Genomic DNA, 21,912 nt, shown 5'->3' with positions numbered 1-21,912 from the left:
TGGCGCCACTTGTAAAGTGATCACTGAACCAATTGAATGTGTTGATTTGACATTTAGTTTTGGCGCGCTTTAGACGTTATTATATTATCGTACGGCTGTGCTTTGTTGACTGCTGTGTTGCACATAACAGAAAAGATTTCGTTTAACACCTTTTAAGTAAATTTTCGTGAATAATAATATCGACCATGAAGTGCCTGATCCCGGAGATTTCATGGCATAATCGCGATCCAGTGTTGAGTGTCGATATTCAACCAAAACCATTGGAAGGTGATAATAAAATTCGATTGGCATCTGGTGGTTACGATTCACATGTTTTGGTTCGTATAGAAATGAGCGCGTTGCTTGTATTCATCTTCCAATCCATTTTTCGTTGACCATTTGTATAAAAAGAAAATCATAAAATATTTCAATAGATTTGGTATATAGCTGACAATGATGAGGGATTGCCGCAATTGGAATTGGCATCCGATTTGACACGACATTTAAAACCTGTGAATTGTGTCAGATGGTCACCGTCTGGACAATATTTGGCATCTGGCGATGATGATTCCGCGATTTTTATATGGAAGCTAAAGGGTGAAAATGAACCGAGTCTTTTTGGTAAGATTTCGATAGAAATCAGATGCATATTCATATCGCTGGGTATTTAAACACGATTTTTGTTTGTTTGACTTTTAACAGATGATAGCAGTGAACAAAACAAAGAAATATGGAACGTTTTTAAAACTTTACGCGGACATTTGGATGATGTTCTTGATATGTCGTGGTCATTGGACTCAGCATTTTTAATTTCGGGTGAAATCGGTTGCACCGCAATTGTATGGGATGTGATGAAGGGAAAGAGCAAATTTCATTTAAACGATCATAAAAATTTTGTTCAAGGCGTCACTTGGGATCCAAAAGACAAATCGGTTGCAACGATTGCATCTGATCGGTATGCTTCACTTTCATTTCGTTGTTGTTGTTGATTTTATTCCAATGGTGTAAAATGTTGGTATTCATTTGTATTCATTTTATAGTATGTTACGTACATTTGATCCAAAAACGGGCAAAGTGCAACGCCGCATCAACAAGGCGACATATCCAGTCTCTGAGACATCGCCGTTGTATAACAAGAAGATTCGACTCTTCCATGATGATACTCTTGCAACATTTTATCGACGATTGTGCTACTCACCTGATGGAAACTTACTGTAAATTAATTGAACAAAAAAAAAAAAAATACATAACCAACAATGTGTGTAAATACAAATGATTGTGTCATTTTAGGATTGTGCCATCTGGATGTACGGACATAATAACGTCAAGTAACGAAACAGCCGCACAAACCGAAGTCAAGGATGAAATCACTGACGAGACAGCAGTAAATGAGTCAAAAGATGAAATCGCTGAAAAAACTGACAAACTTGAGAAGCCAGAGAAATTGGATAAACCAAGTAAATTACAGAATACAACATACATTTTTACACGGTATTCAAAAGAACCAGCCGTTGTCATTCCATCTGCTGACCATTTTACAATAGCAGTTCGATGCTGTCCAGTCATATTTAAATTACGTCCACACAATGAAAACACTGCACCAATGATTGATTTACCCTACCGAATGGTTTTCGCAGTTGCTTCAAAGACTTCAGTCTATCTGTATGATACGCAACAGAAAATGCCATTCGGATCCATTTCGAATATACATTATTCTCGTTTGACCGATGTCACATGGTCGAGTGATGGAAAAATTATGATTGCATCAAGTTTTGATGGTTTTTGTACGTTGATATCGTTTGAAGATGGTGAACTTGGCGAAATATACGATCAACCCATCAATTTGATCGATGTCGATGAAAAAGAAAATCAACCGAAAAAAAAGCGCACCAGCAACGACGGAAAAAATAAATCGCCACCAAAAGAACAAAAGGCCACCGGAACTCCAACTTCAAAGCCGATGGCATCATTAACAACGGATTGTAATGAACAATTGGTGATGGTGGCAAAGCCGAAGATTGAAATTCCAGAGACGATAATTGCATCGGTTGATACATTCGAATCGCCTGAATTGAAAGAGAAACCAGCCACACCAATTGCCATTCGTCGAGCACCTCGAACAAATCCATCGACACCGTCATCATCGAGTGCAACGCCAAATAGCGCCAAGAAGCCAAATTTGATTGAAGTTCGACGTCAACCGAGAAACATTCTACCATCACCAGTTGTGGTGGCAAAAACGGCGAATGATCAAGATGAAGCATTAGACGCTTGGCCAATTCCAATTGATTCAGTTAAAACTGTTGAAGTGGCTGCTATCGCATCAAAAGCAAATCCACAGAAGATGGATGATGAGCCAATCGTAATTGAAGATGAAGATGAAAATATGCGCTTGGTTTATGAAGGTGATAGTGAACTGACGCTGCTCAAATCAGAACCAACCGGTGACACCAAAGCAACGGGAAACAATACTTTTGGTGATGCACTGAAATCGGAATCATCGTCCAATGAACTGAACGGCACACCAGATAGAAAAAATCCAAAAACACCACGACGCGTTCAATTACGAACAATTTCCACACCGAAATCGAAATCAAAAAAGAAACTTTAATTTATCTGACTACATAAAAAAAATTATTGCCACGCAAATTGATGGAAATAGATTCGAATCATCTTTAGTTCAACGCTGGACCATCAGACATTTTGAATCAATCACACAATTACACAAAATACAAACACATTCGTATTTGCCTTTTTCGTTAAATGAATTTTTCTTTTATTTATAGAATGTTTAGATGTAGAATTTATTCGGTAAATAGTATACTTTCATTTTGTGCTTACTGCATATAATCGTAATAATCGAATTCATCATTTAAATTAAAAATTTATTGAGATTATTCTCAGTTAAAATAGTTGCAAACATTTGGCATATGAGTTGTAAAGTGTTTTCAATGCTTAACTTTTTTGTCGTTTATTTTCCCTTAATCATCATTCTTCTTCTTCTTCTTTTTCTTCTACCAATATCGTCAATAACAGTTTTTTTTCAGTAAATATGTAAACTTACTTTAATAGCTGATGGTCATTTCAAGCTTGAAATACTACTATACGCACTGACGTTTCAAAACAAGAACAAAAAGAGTCAAACACATTTTACAATGAAATCAATGTATTGTTAGTGAAAGCCTAATTATGCACAGGAACCTTGTGTTTGATCAGAAAAATTCACTTATTTTTGATCCAATTGAGAAGACAAAGAAAATATGAACACAAATCAAACAAAAATTCAAATGAAACGTTTAAGCGATTTACAATTTGTTGTTGTTGTTGTTGTTGTGTGGATTTGTGTCGTCAAAGACATGTATGTACACGGGGGAAGATTTTCTTTTTGTTTTTTGATACAGTCTCCCACAGATTTGAATTATAAAATAAAATAAAAATTTATATTTAATCATTACAAATGAAATAAATCCTACTATCACAGGCACATAAACATAATCGATAGAGTTGAGAATCTCTTGAGATGCGGTAGTTTTTTTTCTTTTGTTTTTCATACTTTCTAATTAGTTGTGCCTCTTCCAGCTAAGTGTGTCTTAAGTCAATTTCCGATTTAACATCGTTTCATAAGCGCGCCCTATCATAAGTCCGATCGGAATATATCAATAGACTCTCCCATTTCATCTCATGGCATTCTAAATTATGCTTTTAAAAAATAATCAGTATATAAAAGTTTCTTCTGCGATTAAATTGTATTGCTGCTTGTGTATATTGATAAAAATGCGGAGCACATTCTGGAAATTTCGTTTTTTTTTTTTCTTCAAATTTCTTTTTCAATTTTAATGCAATTCAAATGATACAAAAATACACAAATTTGTGCATTTTGATTTTACGCTTTGGACATTCGGTAAATAAAAATAAGTGTTAGTCATCATTTGAATAACTTTACAAATTGATAAGACAAGATATATTTGCAAATGGGAACATTATTTAAAAAATAAAACTTATCTACTTCATTTAATTCGAAAAATCTCCAAAAATCATATGCTCCACGACCACTTTGTTCAATATCTCCAATCTGATATATAGAATGTGTTTCACTTAAGAATCTAGTTCAAATACACCGGATTTAAATAAAAAATGGTCTATTGCGTATACAATGCAATTGGATCATCCATTAATTTATTTGCGATTAAATTATGAAGTTAGGTAACATTCAAATTCTCTAAAATATTCATTTTTTGATATTTAATTTAATTTTTTTTTAATTTTCTTCATAAAAATGGTTTACTCGAATACGTATACATTGGTTGGGTTTTTGTTTATTTTTGTTCTTAAACTTCCTTCTTTCATATTTTGAATGGTTTTATAAATTTTTTGTCCCATTTCTCGGTATGGATTTTTAGCCTATGATTTATATATCTCGATCTATGTGCGAGCTCTTATTAATTATTTGGGCTCCTATTCTTCAATTAAAATAATATACATACATTTATGATTTTCATGTATAAAGATGTGTAGGATGGAATAATTTTACGTATATATTTTGCGTCATCATCATAATTATCGTTCGTTTGAACTACTAAAAGTTTGAATTAAATCGTAATTTAAGCAGTATTCACATTGAATTCATTTCTCACTTTAAATATGTTTAGAATGAATGGTTTTGCTTAAATATTTCTTGTCTGAATTTCCATTGTTTTTGTTTCTTTTTTGGCTTTGATTTTTGTGTCTCAGAGAAGATAGTTCAATGTTTACGGTATTTTTGCAAAGTGTGATAAATCATAAATAATGTGTACATTTTGCATTATGTTTGACTTTGTAAAGTATGAGCAGACAAAAATGAGGTATCATTTACGTATACATGGTTCCACTGGTCACAAACTTGGAAATTGTAAATTTGAAGACAATTTGTTGTTTTTATTTACGAAATTGTACTAAAGGGATGCTTTCAAGTACAAACGAAATATCAGTTCAATGACATGTTATCTTTAATTATTATTTGGCACCCGAGTTAAAAAGCAACGTTTTTTTTAATGCGAGGAAGAGATAAAAACTATTTGACTTGTAATAGGATACTGGTATACATGAGCTATTATTTAAAATTAAGTGTAAAATATGTACAATGTGGCATTCCGATACCGGGACTTTTGTGTACTATCATTCCATTTGTTTGTCACTAAACTAAACATTTTAAACATTCCCCTTTCAACGGCACGGACTCTCAAACTCTTACTTTCATAATGTTCTGACTGTTTCACTTAATTGTAGGTGTATTAGCATGTTTCGTAGTTCTGGCACATTTTTGATTCTATTTCTTCGTATTTTTTGTTTTCATTTCATTTCGATAAAAAGAAAAATTTTATTTGTATTTATTCTTGTCGCCATTTACAACTAAACTAAGTAGGAATTCACTTTTAGCAGTGGTAGTACTATTTGTTAAATTCCTGATTCAAATATGGCACCACTGAACAAATTACATTTTGGAATGAATTGGCCAAGCAAATGTAATCAAAATTATTCAAGTGTAAACAAAAAAAACAATCATTTACAAATAAAAAAAACGATGCTTTTGAATATTGAAAATAAAAGAAAAAAACACCCAAAATTCAAAGCAAACATTTTGTAATAAAAAGCTATGCGCCGTTTTTGCATCACTGCTTTTGGCCACTTCATTGATTTTGTTTGCTTTCCGTGCCAAAACTATCTTCACTCTCGTCACTGCTGCAGTAATTGTTGCTTGCAAATCTTTGTAGCATTAAAAGACGTTCATTGTCGGTGCACAGCATATTTGGATTGGTGTTTTCAGTACCACGATCATTTAACGATTGTGTCGTTGTTGTATTCGGGGCGGTTGAGTATGGTGATGTTGATTTTTTTTGTGTATCACTTCCCGGGTTCGCTTCTTTTTTGTGTGAAATCGACGAAAACGTAAATTTTGTTGTTGTTGTTGTCATCGTTGTATTATTACAATTTTGTAATAAAATGCGAAAAAACAGAAACAGGCATAATAGTAACCACAGTTTAACTTTCGAGTTGAATTGGCGTACCTGGATTATGTTGATTGGAATCATTGGCATGATCAAGCATTGGCTGCAAAATCCTTCGTCGCGCATTTATGAACCAATTGTTAACCTAAAATTTAATTGATTAATTGAAGTAAATTGTAATAGGGCGGTCAGCGGTCAAGACACATACCTGCAACAATGTCAGATTCGTTTGAGCTGCAATTGCTCGTTTCTCGTCCTCGGTTGGATAGGGATGCTATTTTATTAAATAAGTATAAGTTATCGGTGTTAATTAAAAAAAAAAATGAAAATCAAAAAGGATAAGCGAACAATCAACATGTCTGAAATATAATACAACTTACCACTAAATGTTGAAAGAGCCATGCTCTCATAACGCTTGTCGCTTGCTTTGGCAAAATTCCACGTTTTTGTCGTTTTGAACCCGAATTATTCGAAAGATTTGAACTCAAATCGTCATTGATCGAATCGAGTTCCGAGTCACCTTCGTCGGAGCTATTGCACGGTGACAATTGGTCTGCTAAATGATAAGAAAATACTTGCGTCGATACTAAATTAAATTCAGAGCTGCTTTGGGCATTGCGGAGGTGCGGGCACTATCCTTACAAGTGTCGCTCTTTCTTGTAAAAGCTATATATTGATTGGGTGCCCGCACTGTCGTGGTGCCAATAACAGTTTTTTTTTTTTGATACAATGCAACTTACTATATGGATCTATTGGCAATGGGCAACCGATTTGACTGAGCGGTGTTGAGCCTAGTATCTGTGATGAAATCATCGTATTATGATTCGGAGAATGACCACCTTCACCCATATTACCAACTAGTGATGCAGGAATTGTGGCATTTGACATATTGTTTAGGTCATTGGTAAATGTATTATGGTCCGGTGTAATCGAATTATTCGCATGCGACGGTAAAAATCCTATTGCATTCATATGATGATGAAATGAAAAAAATTGCTCGTCATTTTGCTGATAATAACGAATGGACAGATGTGGCTTACCTTGAATATTGCTAAAATCATTTAGTTTACTTCCACCTAAAAAATCGTTACTTCCAAAAAAATTCGATTGTTGTCCACTTAAACTCTCCTGAAAATGTTCGATGTGAAATGTGAATGATGCAAAATGAATGTTGATTTGAAATTGATAAAAATTTATAAGCGTAAAGCAAACACTTACGTGATCGGGAGTGTTGACTGGGCTGTTTGAATTTGACAAATTATTATTGTGTTCAAGTGGATAGTCGGATCGTAGCAAATTTTCCGATTGCATTTTTCCTCTTAAGCACGCTATATATCGAGTGCAAAAATCTCGGCATAATTCTTGAACCTATAGTGTATGTTTTTTCGGTCGTCCCGCATGAGTAAAAAGTAAGCGAGAACAATACAAACATAAGACATAAATAGTCGTTTTGTTACGATGAGAAATATAAGAAATGCTTGATGGGCCTACAAACCTTTTCGAGTTCGAGCAAATGGATTCGAAGCACTTGTAATGCTTTTATCATCTTAAAAATAATAAACGAGGAGAAAAAAGGCATTCCCATTAATTATTCAGCGTATTTAGTAATGTACAGTTTGCTCTTAATTAATTTGATGTGAATGAGAGAGTGAGAGACGGGGGGAGGCAGAGAAAGAGTATTTCTTAACACACTCACCAATCCATCGAGTTCGGCATTATTTGTTAAGAGTGGTCGATTTTCCTTCTCCAGCATTTGGATGAATGCTTGAATGTCTTTCGTAAACGAATCGGAATCGCCATTTGATGTTCCATTTGGGCTCGATGAAGATGTCGACGACGCCTTTGGTATGTAGCCTTGCGTGGCTTGTTCACATTTCTCAAGCATCAATGCCAACAGCGAAAATAGCGGATGCCTAACAACGACACAACAAGAACAATCATGTGAAGTGAAGAAAACGCCAAATGATGAAAAAAACATATATATATATAATCAAATGAAATAAAATAAAATCGAATAAAACTAAAGCATGGGAGCAAAATATTGCGGCACTGGGAACGAACGAAACATCGAAGGAGTCTCGTCAAACAAGGAACGTCGATGCCATATTCGACGATTTTCTTTGTTCAAATTTGAAAAGGATATGGATGCATGTCGAACCATTTATTTTTATTGGCAAACATGTTTTCGAATGTGTCTTATTATACTTTTGTGTATTTGCGTCATATAGATGATTTTAGATAGATGCACAGTCCATCGATCGTCACATGAATGGTCTCATGAACATACATTCGAAAAAACATTCATATTCTTGGATTTTATTCGTAATCGTTGTTGAAAAGACGAAAAATATGAATTTGAATCTTAAAATACACTAACCAAAACACAAAAAAAAACCATGGAATAAATGTGACACAAAAAAAAAATCTATTCGATTTGCTCACAAAGCGAAAACCAAATGCGATGCGGTTTGTAATCTATTGAAAGCAAATCAAATGCTACGACCAAAACTCAGTCAAAAGTGACCCGGTTATATTCAGTAGGGTCATGAATTGAGCATGATACAACTGTCAACACATTATATGCTTTTATTTTTGATGCAAACGTGCGCTCATTATGAACTCCAGTTAATTTTTTCGCTTTCAAACTAACGAACGGCCAGAAAATTCATTTAATATGATTTATATACATTCATTTAATGAACGTTAGCACCACTTGTGTTTTGTTGCTGCATCAACATCGGGAACCATGCATTTCTCTTAAAACCAGAAGGAAATCAACACTAGACATGGATCCCAATTTTTATTTTATCACGATTTTTCTTAGATTGCCATTAATTCACATGCTTCGAATGGTCTTTTATTCTTCTCTTTTCTCTCTCTCTCTCGTCTTCTGTTTGCTTTGTACTTTTCTTTTTGGGCGATTCGATGAGAATCCATATATGCATTCTTGTGCTTAACTATCAATAATAACATCGGCGTTCTTTCATCATTTACACTCAAGATATTCCCGCATCAGTGATGGCTTGTGTGTATGTGCATATGTAGCATATATTTATTACACATCGTGTTCGGTGTGTATGTCTTATTGTGTCGCATATTTTTGTGGTGCGTTCCGTTGTGATAATCGGACGCAGCTGAAGTGGAGAGACAACGAGAAAGCTCATGTGTTATTCGAATTATGCATCATGCGTGATTAAAACGACATGACGAAGTTCTTTTTCTCTCTTTCTCTTTATCTCTCTCTCTCCAATGGATCCTCTTGGAAAACGGTACGTGTACCATATACGATCTACACAAGCAGCATATTAACTGGATAAATCATTCAAGTGCATGCGTGAGTATTTGCGCGTTCATATGTGATATACGAATGCGAAGGATCGTTCAGAATGATAATACAGTACACGCGTCATTTATTGTTGAACGTTTATTCCTTTTTTCCCTTTTCATTTTTCTTTTCGTTCAAAAAAAGCAATATAAATCGAAGGAAATTCGATTTTTTTTCACATTGGTATTTTTTTATCAATGTGGTCGCCTTTTGCTGGCGAGAAACATATACATCTATCAATTTAAAATCAGGAGTAATTGATATAGAACGAATCGATTTCGATATGGACGTTAATCATTCATTTGGAAAGATTGTACAACATTCTCAAGCACATAATCTATTGAAGAAGGAACGTATTTTCTTTACCAAAAAATTAATTCAGGGCACTCAAGAAATGCGATAATTTTGTCATGAGATATATTCCACTTTCAAGCACCATGTATTCTGACGAGTCTTTGGAGTGCATAAGTCCTCGAGCTGTTCATTTTTTTCCTCCAACATTTACGATTAAAACTCCTTCTTACGTATTTCGGCGGGTTTTTGTTTTGGAGCCTTGAAAAGGGGTCGCGTTTACCCACAGTCAAAGAAACAATACCGACAACAATGTGAATGAAAATTTAAAATCTTTCGCGTTGTTCTTTCTTGTCATCTTTGTTTACATTCCATGCACACAAAAATGAAAATGTATGAGAATTATGCGGTTGACACGATAAAATTTTCAAGGAGTGCGATGGGCTCTCTATCGCTTACACACATGCCATATCAAATGTGCACACGCTCACTTGCCTGATTTTCATGCACGTTCGGAATCGAACGAACGAAAATGGGAAATATATTTGCCATTTATGTGAATTTAACTATGTATAAATTTTGTACTCTTGCCACCGTCGTTGCCATTGTGGCCATTGCCATTGACACTGCACACACATATATATATATACGCTTAAAATGGCATTTTCTTGCTCTTTAGTTTAGCTGAAATTGAGCATTTTTCTTATATTTTAAAGCGGTCTTTAGCCGCTCGCATCTGTTTATTGGTTTTCGACTTTTGCATAAAAGCACACTAGATCTCGTTTGTTTCTCTCTGACTCGGTTTTACAATGGTTTTTGTCTTGCATCACATCGCATACGATATTGTACACACTCACAAGGGGCAAATGTTGTGCACGCGTCACAAAAATAGCGCCAGAATAAAAAAAAAAATCAACGCACGTTTGATATGGAGAATTTTGTCATGCATGTCTCGAAAATATCATCAAATATCATCTATTTATACGGTATATACAAACACACAAAAAACACACACACTTTCATTTGGATGTTATTTCGAATGTTTTTGCGTTGTCATTTTGGTTTGGTTTGCTATATTTGCATGATTTTTATGCATTTTCATGTTTTGTAATTCAATTCTGAACGCAAAAAATTCTATTGCGGAGCACAATTGATACATATTTCGTGTGCTTGTATATATGCTTGTGTGCATGGATAGTGGCAGACAAACGAAATATAAATAAAAAAAAACAACAACAACAATTGCAAAGAGGAAAAAAGACCAAGTCGAAAGAAGAACCGACTGGTGCGGTAACAAAAGGGAAACGCAAAAGTTCAATCTCAATTTCCACAAACTGTGCAATGTAATTGGTTTTATGAAGCGGAGTTCGTCACATCGAAAACATTAAACGAAACACAATTACATTTTTTAAAGAGCGACAGAGAGAGGGAGGCAGAGAGAAACTGCATGTCACCATCTATTGTCAATAACCGCGCGCGCGAGAAAAGTGAGATTTAATTCTTAGTATTGCAACTGGGCAACGCTCAACATGCAATGATCCATTATCATTGTCAACCATGTGACATAATGTAGCAAGGCAATAAATAATATTATGTGCAAATAATCCATGGTTCCATAGTTTTATTGTCGAAAAATGTTAATTACAACCGTTATAATGATGAATTTATACAGAAAAAAATGGACAAAAAGAAAAATCGAAGCAAATCGCCAAATGTAAATACAACTATAGCAAAGATAGAAGTAACAAAATATAAACCAAAACAACATAAAAACATCAAATGGAATAAACCTGCAACCGAAAAGAAATTCAGACACAAATTTAATAGACGAAAACGAATAAAATTACTTACTTGTATACAGCCCGTTTGTCGGCTTCAAACTGTGCTTGATCGATAATATTTGCGTTCGGCGATGCAGGAATACTATTTTCTTGCATTTTGTGTATTACGGTTGTTGTTGTTGTCGTTGTGTTGCCTTAATTCGATGTACACTCCGTTTTGCAATGCTGTGCTGTTTTTCTCGTTTTTCAATTGCTTAAATACTTGTAAACTTTTGTTTTGTATTTCGCCCGAAAAGGAAGTTTTAATCTCCTTTTTTTTCAGCAATTTCGAGCAATAATGTCACTGAAATGGCAATATTACCATAATTTTGTCGTTTCAAATGTATTGGTAAATATTTTTGGAAGCATCATTTCAACGTTTAGTTAAAATTCTCTTGGTGATCAACTCGGCCTTATAACTATGGGAGAAAATGGAGAAAAATGAAATTGAACAATGAAAATGTAAATAATAGATTTTATTGTGGAATGTTATGTTTGAATAATGACTACTACAATTATATTAACAACATCAATAAAAAGATGTAACGATTTATTTTGTCATGTTTTCTTTCACTGCAAATTTGTTGTTGTTTTTTTTTTTAAATTGTTTTACTAATTAAGTATAATTAAAGTTTTATGTTCAGTAATCGTCACACGCACTCTTTACGTACTCATTGCAGAAAGAATTCATTTACTCGGGGTTAATATTGCGTCGCACGAAAAACAGTGGCGAACACCATAAATTCAAATTATCACACGAACACACACACTCACACATGCCAAAGATGCGTGTATAGACATCAAGACAAGATTAATCATCAATTGCTGTTGGATTTTGATCGTTTCGTAATTTTCATAAGCCTCGCATCGCAATAAACTCGATTTATCAAAACAATTGAAGTTGTGATAATACAATAAAATAAAATATTTGATCTATATTACAAAGCAATTTAAATGGAAAATGTAGTTAGTTAAGTCGATTTAATCAAACTGTAAACAAAAACGAAGAAATGTACCCGGTTTGATTGAGAACCGAATTTGAAACGTATCAAATCCAAAATTGTACAACCATTTTTTTGTCTTTTCTTTTTATTATTGAAATAAACATCAATTTGACAATCGCAATATCTTATCAACATGGGTGTTAAACATTTTATCAGTTTATAACGTATCTACCATTTCTTAAAATTAGTCATAAAGATAGGCATGAAACAGGAGCTTATACATAAACAGAGAAACAAAAAAAGTAAAACGGTGTTTGGATGAAATTGAAAATGTGAAGCGGGTCGCCATAATAAAAATACTCGTTAGATAAAGTTAATAAATTTTTCATTTGTACAACATTTGTTTTTGTTCTTATTTTGTTTCGGTTCGCATGAGAAATGCTACTGCGAACGCATCGTTTCATTCAGCAATAAATGTGTTGAAATGTCTTCTTTTTTTGTGCTTGATCTGTTATTTACTATATCTGAAAGTACGGCAAGGTGTTGCGCTTTTCGCTTTGCCCACCACCTGGGCACATTGAACGAAAAGGAAAACATTATTGCTCATACGAAATTCAGTGGTGGAATGTTTAGCATGATGTAGCTTTTCTAATGAGAACTCGATCCAGTGTCGAAGTGTGTTTTCGAATCATGCAGTCGAATTATGTTTTGATTATAAACGAATGGCAAAGCTACTAAAACCAACCGGAATAACTGTATTTTTCTGGTAATTTGGCCCGAGCAGCGAGATGGAGATAGAGAGAGAAAAGAGCGCGCAACATCTACCTACCCTAACATAGCCCATTGGAAAATTCTGTGCATATAGCATATCGGGCAGACAGAGCAATGGGCACACCAAAATGAATACGGCAAAACGTATCCAAAACAATAGCGAAGAAAACACCGAGAAATATTAATATTTATTTATACATAAATATGTATGCAAGCAAATTATATCGTTTTTGTTGCTTGCAACGCGCGTCTCAAATGCTACCAAGGCTACTGCTGCTGCTGCTGCTTCTGATGCCAGTGTTATTCCTATTGTTACTATTTTCTACCGCTTTTGTAGCTGCTGCTCTTGACGGTGTTGTTGTTGTCACTTCTGCTCTTTTTTCATATGCTCTCTTTTTCTTGTTTTTTTTTTTTTTTTTTTTTTTTTTTTTGCGTGTGTTTTCGTTATGATCACGAGCAGCAACAGAAGTATGAGTCTGCTGTTTGCATAAGCTTAAGCAATGTATTTATATGCCGCCATTTGCTGTGCGCTATGATCCTGAGTCCTTTTGTTTTGTTTGCTCTTTTTGCATCTTCACTTATTGTATTTCGCTCGGTTCTCGCTTGTGTATTTCTCTCTCTATCTCTATCTTTCTCTCACTCTTTACAGTTATAAAATTATAGTTGGCCAGATATAGCCCGTGTCGATGGAATGAGAGAGCCTCAATAGCAAAAGACACTTTGCGTGAATGTGAATGGTGTGCGCGCTTGAAACGAGTGTATGGTGAGACTGTTGTTTTTCCTCTATATTAAGGTAACATTTGGGTTTTATTGCAATTTTCTTTCACACATCCGCGCGCGCGATTTCACTTCCAATTGTACTGTGGGCTATACATATTGCATGTTGCTATGGTTGGCCAGAACGAATTCTTACTATTCCATGCGCTACGTTAAAATGAATATATGTGTTTTAGTTCGGCAACACAATTTTTTTCCATTGCTCTTTCGCTTCGTATTTTTTCCCTCTCTTCTGATAATTTTTTTTTTTTCGTTTCGCATGGTACAAAAAAAAGCGCACATGAGAACATTGACGGGCGACTAGAACGAATGAGAAAAAAAACATTATCCGTATCAGAAGAAGTGGGAGAAAGACCGTACCATACCCAGCGACTGACAATATGTTGTAAGGATAACTAAACTCGGAAATTGCGCACACATACACCATTCACGGTGTATCAAACACTGACACTGCCAGAGAGAGAGATAGAGAGCAATGTTTGGGACCGAAAAGTAGAAAAAAGAACAATAACATCAAATAAAAGATAGAATAAAACGTTAAACTTCGACAGCTACAACAATAGCAAAAGAGACAAACTTTCTACTTCTTGCCTCACAAATATATATATATTTATATATAGATAGAGTGACACGAAAAGGGAGAGAGAGAGAGAGAGAGGTAGAACCGAATTAAAATTATATGTATTTACATCATCTTCACAGTACAACGCGTTTGCGATGCGAATTTGTTCTCTCGTTTACGAAAAATTTTCGTACAAGCACTTTGCTTCTGCAATCGACAGTCTGTACATGAGCATTTATCTACCGGAGACTCGTGCACGACAAGAATAGCAAGCATACAATTCACATACCAATGAACAAACGAATGCACACTGAGCATTACAATGTTATGTATCTTATATCATTTTCTGTTGCGAAAATTATACAGACTTTACACACATAGTTTTCGTCTTGATTTTCATCATTTTGTTTCACTCGTTTTACTTTCAACCTATTTGATTTTCGGCTTGTTCGCTTCTTTCTGCCCGACAATTTTTCGTTCGGATACGGAAAAGGATTGGTGATTGAATGTATTTGAATAATTTAAGACAGTCGATCTTCGCGCTCTTCGCTTCTCTTTTGAATGAGGGCACATTTTTGATATCCAGTTCATGAGTTCTTTTCATAAGCGAAGCTTGTTAATTTCGTCAATTTTCAATCGATTCTACAACTTTTAATTTTCAACTCAGTAATAACTCATATTTTTAATAAAAAAATTGCATAAGAACCATCAATTGAAAATGGAAAAGAATAAAATCTATCATAAATTGGTCAAACCAAACGAGACCATATCAACTTTTTAAGCTATATCATTTAGAATTGCATGTCACAAATGTGCATAGAATTTTTATTATACAATTCGTTTACACGGAACGGTTCCCCTTTTTATATTTTGCTCCGAATGCTCATCTCTCATTCGAACTTCGGTATTGGGAGATGTGAGATTAAATTTTGATGCTATTATTACTGTGATGCGCTAAACTTCACTTACGAAATAAAATAAAAAGTGAGGGCGAGGTATGATAGAAACAAACCCCAGAGACTTTGAAAAGGTGACAAGAATTTATTTGTTTCCACTTTGGATGTTGTGATCAACGACTGCATGAGCAAATAGTAATTACAGTTGAATTACAACAATTTTCATTTCATACACTTTGCCGATGTTGTTTGGTAAGGAGAAAAGTTTGCTGGCAATCAAGTCAAGGGAAATGAAACGACTGCTGCATAATATTCACTTGAAAAACTTCTATCATTACTTTGAATCTTGTTTAAACGCACTTGTACATGATATGATGCCAAAGACGGAGAAAAAACGGAGCACACACAAAAAAAAAAAAAAACAACAAGATGAAAATGTTGCAATAAGCAAACAAATCTGTGGCGGCATCTTAGGCGAATGGATCAACTGAAATCAGAAATTGGATGGGATAATGCAGTGAATATTTTTTCTTAAGTCGTAAACTCTAATAAGATTTGAAGCAACCAGGCAAGAAAGCAGAAGAGCTTTGTTTATCCTCAATGTAAGCGCGCGGTTGAGTGTGTGTTTACGCACATGTAGACCGTTGTTTTCGGCTTCGATTGGGGTCATGCAAGACGAAGCATATTAATGCATAGCTTTAGCCTTCATCGTTGATTTTCGATTTGATTCGCCTTTTTTTTCACACGTTCACCATATTGAAATGTATAGATCATGGAAATGAGCATTTTTTCGTCTTCTTCATTTTCCAGAAGGGACAACTCATACAAATCACATTTTTCAACTAGATTTAGTGCGAATGTCATTCCAATACCGTAACGGAAACACTTGTACAGATGTGTGCAATATGTATTTACTACGATGAAATGGTAAACAATGAAATGCGTATACAGAACTGCCGTTTATATGGTGTCGCCTTGTTGGTCGTCCAATGTTCTCTAACTAGTTAGTATACTCTGTTTTCATCTTTCGATTCGTTGTGATGCTGCTTTACAATGTTTTCGTTTTTGTGCCGTCGTCGTCGTTCGGGTGCACAGTTTGTGCACGCTTCGCATGTGCGGATACAATGTACACCTTCCACCGAAAACGATTGTTTGGTAGATTCTTTGTGTGTTGGCCAAGATTAAATTCGGTATATGATACGGATAACCGATACAGAATGATTTTGAAATTGTCTGTAAGCAGAATATTAAAAAGCATGCTGTCCAACTGACATTTTCGTCGTCTTTGCTTTGGCAAAACAACATTTTTCCACTCTTGGTTTCTTGTCATTCCAGTTATTCTTTCGGTGCTTTTTTCATCTTCTTCTTCTTACATTTTTGCACTCGCCTATTCTATCGCTCTTGCCATTTCTTGATACGACAATATCCTGATCCACCCGATTGTGAATGTTGCGTGCTCATATATATATATTGATAAATTTTTTATATTATTTTGATATTGTGGCGCATAATATGGTTACCGTTTAGTTCGAGCTTGAGAAGAGTCATATCGCAGAAATATGGACACATGCAGAATAAAATGTATATAATATTCGTTGAAATTCGAAATCCACATGCAATATGAATGAAGATGCCGAAAATGCTGTGTATGTGTGGATGGTGTTGATTATGTTCATAGCTTGAATAACTGAATAGCCAGTTTCGATACAAAGTGTATCGAATTTATATGTACTAGCATACGGGGCAATACAGAATTCAATCATAAATGTTGGCAGATACAAGGACCGAATTGTTGTACGAAAATGTCGAAAGTTCTTTTCTCGCATTTGTCATCACATTTTGCGTTCAATATATGATATCATGCAGAGTCTGTTTTAAGTCATACAATTCACCTGTGATTTTGCACATCTCTGGCGACTTCTTCTACATTAAATTTCCATCGCCATTGAAGAATTATTTAATTTTCGTATAGAAAATTCATTCCGGCCTTTTCTTGCGAGTGTAGTAGTGATTTTCGGTTTAAATTAGACACTGCGACACAATGAGTTTTTGGTATGAATTACCGAGGGTTTTGGTGCAGTGATATCATCCATACTTCATACGTGATATAGTTATGCTGTGCGGTGGATGATAGAAGGAGAGCGAACAACCATCAACAAATGTCGCGTCTACAACTCTGATGAACACTCTCACTCGTTGAATGTGTAATATACATACATTCATCGGCTTGTACATGTGCCATGTGTTTTTAATATGATTTTGTGCGCCAAATTTTTTCTCTTTTCCGTTCATATGTATATATATTTTATAAATTTATTTATTAAGTGAAGCGTCGCTTTTTTTTTCTTTTTCTTAGGCACCATTTAGGTTAAACATCCATCTTTCTTCAACGGAACCATTCGTTGGTGGTGGATTGTGTTGCATTTCAAATTCCAAATCGAATTGATTTTCGAACGAATTTATATTTGTTGCACTGTATTTGTCTTTATCGCGGTTAAAAATGCGATCTGGTTGAAATTGTATCAAATTCAAACTGTGCATACACATCATATTATACAAGACACTTTGCAAACGTTTAATGTGTTTAGTTAGAAGAAGTGAAATAATCGCTTTGCGTCAGAACAAAAGCAACAGAAGCAGCCAAAGAGAATCAAGCGCAATCTTTAGTTTGTGACCGAAGAAGACAAAAAAAAAAAACGAAATCCCATGCATTTTGTAATATTGGGAGTTTTCGGTCGTTTTTATTATTTTTGCGACATCGAAACCAAGGATGTGCTAAACCTGTACACATTGGGGTGTATGAGGGAAAAAACCTCTCTGCATACCAAACACCACCGCCAACTGATTCACACAAATTTATATGTGAGAATGTGATTTTTGCTTAAGCTACTCAGATGCTTGTGATGTGCTCTATACTCGATGTCTATAGATGTGACTGTGTGTATGTGTGTGTGTGTACTGTTCTCATTGTACCGCCGCTTCATGTAACCGGAATATTTCAGAGATCTTTTAGCAGTGTTGTTATCGTGCGCGCTTGCTTTGGTATTCCATGTTGGTGCTCACTTGCCGTACATTGTTGTCTATATGAGTTTCTTTTCTTATTCGTTTCTTTTTCTTCGCTTTTGCATTGCTCATTCGGTATGTTGATGCTGTAGTTTCGTGCATGCCTTTTTTTTCTCTCCAACGCTATATAGTTTATTTTGAGGGACCAAAAACGTCTTTTTTATGGTTGTTTTTTGAATACAAAACACCTTCATTTTGGCATCGAAACACATTGTTTATCGCATTATCATATTTTGTAGATAAAATGTGGATGAAAACCGGGAAAAAAAAACTTAATATTAAAGAATATAACAACAAATCGCTACAACCATACAGCACAAGGACAATGGTTGGTCGTCGAAGAATAGCAACAAACGCACAGCGCAACAGCGTTCATTTAAACCAAAAACAAACAACTGGCACACACATTCTACGCAACCAAAAGATGAAAACATAACTGCTTGTTTTACTATTACTCTCTTTCTCTATTTATCTCAATCTCGTTTGCTTATGAATTGTTTACGGAGGTGAGACCGAATGCAAACGAACCCAACCACCGTATCTGTGGCTAAATTACGGAAAATAAACTAAAACTGAACAATAACACACACACACACACACACACACACACACACAAAAAATCCTAGACAAATTTCCTTAATTTGAAATCATGGGAAGCCATTTATGAATCCTGTTTTCGTTTTATAAGGTATGCAATTTCATTAGACAGTTATGTTGAAATGGTTGTTTTGTGGACACATGATTTCTAATGCTATCAAATGAATAATAATTGACCAATAAATGTTATTTACAAAAATAACTTCGTTTGTATCTAAAACCAGACAAAGAAAGTCAATCGTGGAAAAAATTTGAAGTTGTTTATCAAACGGAGCAAATACGGCAGAGCTGTTATTGGTATCGGAGAAGTGCGGCCACTAGTCAGTACCTTATCATGCACTTATTACATATATTTTTTAAAAATGCCGCACCTGAATACAAGAAAGAGCGAGAAAAGTAATGGAGAACGTGCGATTCTTGTGCGAATTTTAATAATCTTTTAAAAAATGACGCCAATATTGAATAATCCATCCGTCATTGTAAAATATAATTGATATAATTAATTGTCCGTTGGCATTATATGTGTTTGGCATATGTTTTATCACATTTGCAGCAACGGTTATAATCTACACACTTTACAGTCTTGAGCAAATATTTTGTGGGCCTTTATGACGTCTGCAGACCTCTTCATTTAACACATTTTCAGAGTAATCGCAATTGTTTGCCGAACAAAAGTTCATAGAGTGTTTGGTTTACGGATGTTCTTGAATGAATTGCGCGCATGAATAAAATTTTATTAAATATTTACCTTCTGTATGGAAACTTCGGATCGGTTAATTCGTCGATTTGTGGCCTACAGTGGTTTAACTTTATGTTTACAAAACAGTTAGCATTTCCATACAAAAAATTATTGTAACTTGTTTAGATCACAAAAAAGGCGATAATCAATTCCAGACTATTCTAAAATGCCCAAAGATAAAACATCTACATTTCTCAAGTGAATCTCAAATCGCATGGTCAACAACAACTTTTTTTGTTGTATATTTTGGGATGGTTACCACACTCTTCATTGAAACTCTTCTTAAAAAAAAAAACAAATGAAATGCATGAGACAAAATTTATATTCATTTGAAATAGTCGCCATTCTTTGTTTTAATTTTTTTGAATGACTGATTGTTCACGTCACGTGGCGGAAAACTTTTCAAGGAATCAAAAATATTCAAAATGGTAAAGTTTAAATGGTCGATCATGGTTTGCATGAACTGTATGAGTCAAAATCAAGTGATTTTTAATAATCGAAACTTTTGAACGCGTTCTCAAGTCTTTTTTATCTCTTCCGTCAAATGACTTGAGACGATGCAGAATTTACACAAGATACTAACTGAAATTCTTGGTCAAAATAGTGGTACTTATACGGTATGATGATTGTGAGTCTGAGAAAAAGAAAAGAGCTGTACATGGATAGTGTTGCAGAATAAAAGAAAACCACAAAGTCGTGTGTTAAAAAATCGCTCAAAAGTTGTCGACCGCAATCAAAATGATGCAAATGCTTTTTAGTGTCATTGTTGAGCACCATTTACGATATTGTATTTTCGAATAATTTTGCATTCGATTCGCAACACTGCAAGAAAAAGTAGAGAATAACCATGCTGATGTCATTCTTCGAAAATATGCACTTTTGCTGATGCAGTCCGTGTGTTTTGTTGTTTTTTTTATGCGCTTAGCTTACATACTTTGTTGTCACAGAGGTTTCCTATCTATGCACATTGGATGTCCTTATACTTAGTTTCTATATATATTATATTTACATTTTGTTTTCTTTGGCACATTTTTCACTTCAGTTCGAATGATTTGTCGCATTGTTTTAATCGAATGCTACAATTTGGCATGCTTGGTATGTTTTCATTTGATTATTTTAATCCAAGTATAATATAAACATGAAAGCTTCATCTAGAATACATTCAAACAAAACCATAAACAACACTCAATCAACAATTGAGAATCAATGGAAAATGTATGCACACAATTTCACAATTTTCACGCATTTTTTTCTTTCTTATAAACATTTAAATTTATATGTAATTGTCAAATGAATGAAACAATGCCGATTATTGTTGTCGCAAGGATTAAAAAATTTCTATTTTCATTTAAAGGTTACACAAAAATACACAATATTTTCAAATGCACTGTCACCATTTCATCAAAGCTACGGAGAAAAAATAAATCATCCTTAAGCGATAACCGGCCAGGATTCATTTATTTTATTCCCCATTTTTATTGATATTTTCTTTTTATTTATAGATATTAACGTTTTTACACAGAAAAATGGAATGAAATGAGTATTTTAAACGAAAAAATATATAATATATATGACTATTTACCTATAATTAAAGGGGCGAACGCACTGCAAAAATAAAAACAAACCCGAATATTCAAACTGATTAACACTTGGGGACTATGAAGGATTACGATTTAATTGAATTTCACACAAAAAAAGACATTAAATTTGGTTGGTTGACGTGTAATAGATGCAATGATTGAAAGGAATTCGCATGCAGTGTGTGTATGAATATGTGTTGGAATCGAAAGAGAGAGAGATAGTGTGTGAAAAAAAACCAGGATATAGAAGGGATATATCAATGAACGTGCGAACGCTCTCAGTATAGTTCAAAGACTGACTGCCTGACTGATTGACGGTTATGGTCTTGTGGTGAAAAAGAAAAATTGTGTCTAGACTGCACTTTGCACGACATATCATTTTTATCACACCAAACCATGCCAGTATGAAGCGTATACGAACGATACAAACCAACAAACAGCGACACACACAACCAATACACTAATACGCATGCACGACGTCCACAAATATAAATGACAGTTCTCGACATACGGTGTGTATGCCTCGTCACTATTTTGTTTTTTTTTTAAATTTTATTTTTACGTATCGTGTGCAATGAACATCA

At 34.5% G+C, this 21,912-nt stretch overlaps 2 protein-coding genes across 7 annotated transcripts; one reads left to right on the top strand and one right to left on the bottom strand.

The window, feature by feature from the left end:
* The first annotated feature begins 75 nt into the window (after positions 1–75).
* Positions 76–2,737, top strand: LOC116337420 (chromatin assembly factor 1 subunit B). The gene is made up of 5 exons (XM_031761976.1): positions 76–317; positions 414–600; positions 682–934; positions 1,020–1,193; positions 1,270–2,737. Exons 1-5 carry the CDS (start codon positions 186–188, stop codon positions 2,588–2,590), a joined length of 2,067 nt encoding a protein of 688 aa, XP_031617836.1. The 5' UTR covers positions 76–185; the 3' UTR covers positions 2,591–2,737.
* On the bottom strand, positions 2,726–21,669 carry LOC116337421 (homeobox protein Meis3-like). 6 transcript variants are annotated; one of them, XM_031761977.1, is made up of 11 exons: positions 21,331–21,669; positions 11,431–11,818; positions 7,660–7,876; positions 7,459–7,509; positions 7,182–7,331; positions 7,004–7,091; positions 6,704–6,922; positions 6,344–6,537; positions 6,172–6,237; positions 6,024–6,108; positions 2,726–5,878 (listed from the first exon to the last, which is right to left on the bottom strand). In XM_031761977.1, exons 2-11 carry the CDS (start codon positions 11,514–11,516, stop codon positions 5,646–5,648), a joined length of 1,389 nt encoding a protein of 462 aa, XP_031617837.1. In that variant the 5' UTR covers positions 11,517–11,818; positions 21,331–21,669; the 3' UTR covers positions 2,726–5,645. The 6 variants fall into 6 exon arrangements, with proteins under 6 accessions (XP_031617837.1, XP_031617841.1, XP_031617842.1 ...); XM_031761981.1 differs by having other exon boundaries at positions 6,344–6,519; positions 21,331–21,668; XM_031761982.1 differs by having other exon boundaries at positions 6,344–6,516; positions 21,331–21,668.
* Between the last annotated feature and the right edge of the window lie 243 nt (positions 21,670–21,912).

The sequence above is a fragment of the Contarinia nasturtii genome, unplaced genomic scaffold (genome assembly GCF_009176525.2).
Source record: "Contarinia nasturtii isolate CC-2019 unplaced genomic scaffold, AAFC_CNas_1.1 Cnas_scaffold_285, whole genome shotgun sequence".
Classification (NCBI taxonomy): domain Eukaryota; kingdom Metazoa; phylum Arthropoda; class Insecta; order Diptera; family Cecidomyiidae; genus Contarinia; species Contarinia nasturtii.
The sequence above is the reverse complement of the archived record's forward strand: the minus strand, read 5'-3'. Positions and strand labels throughout refer to the sequence as shown.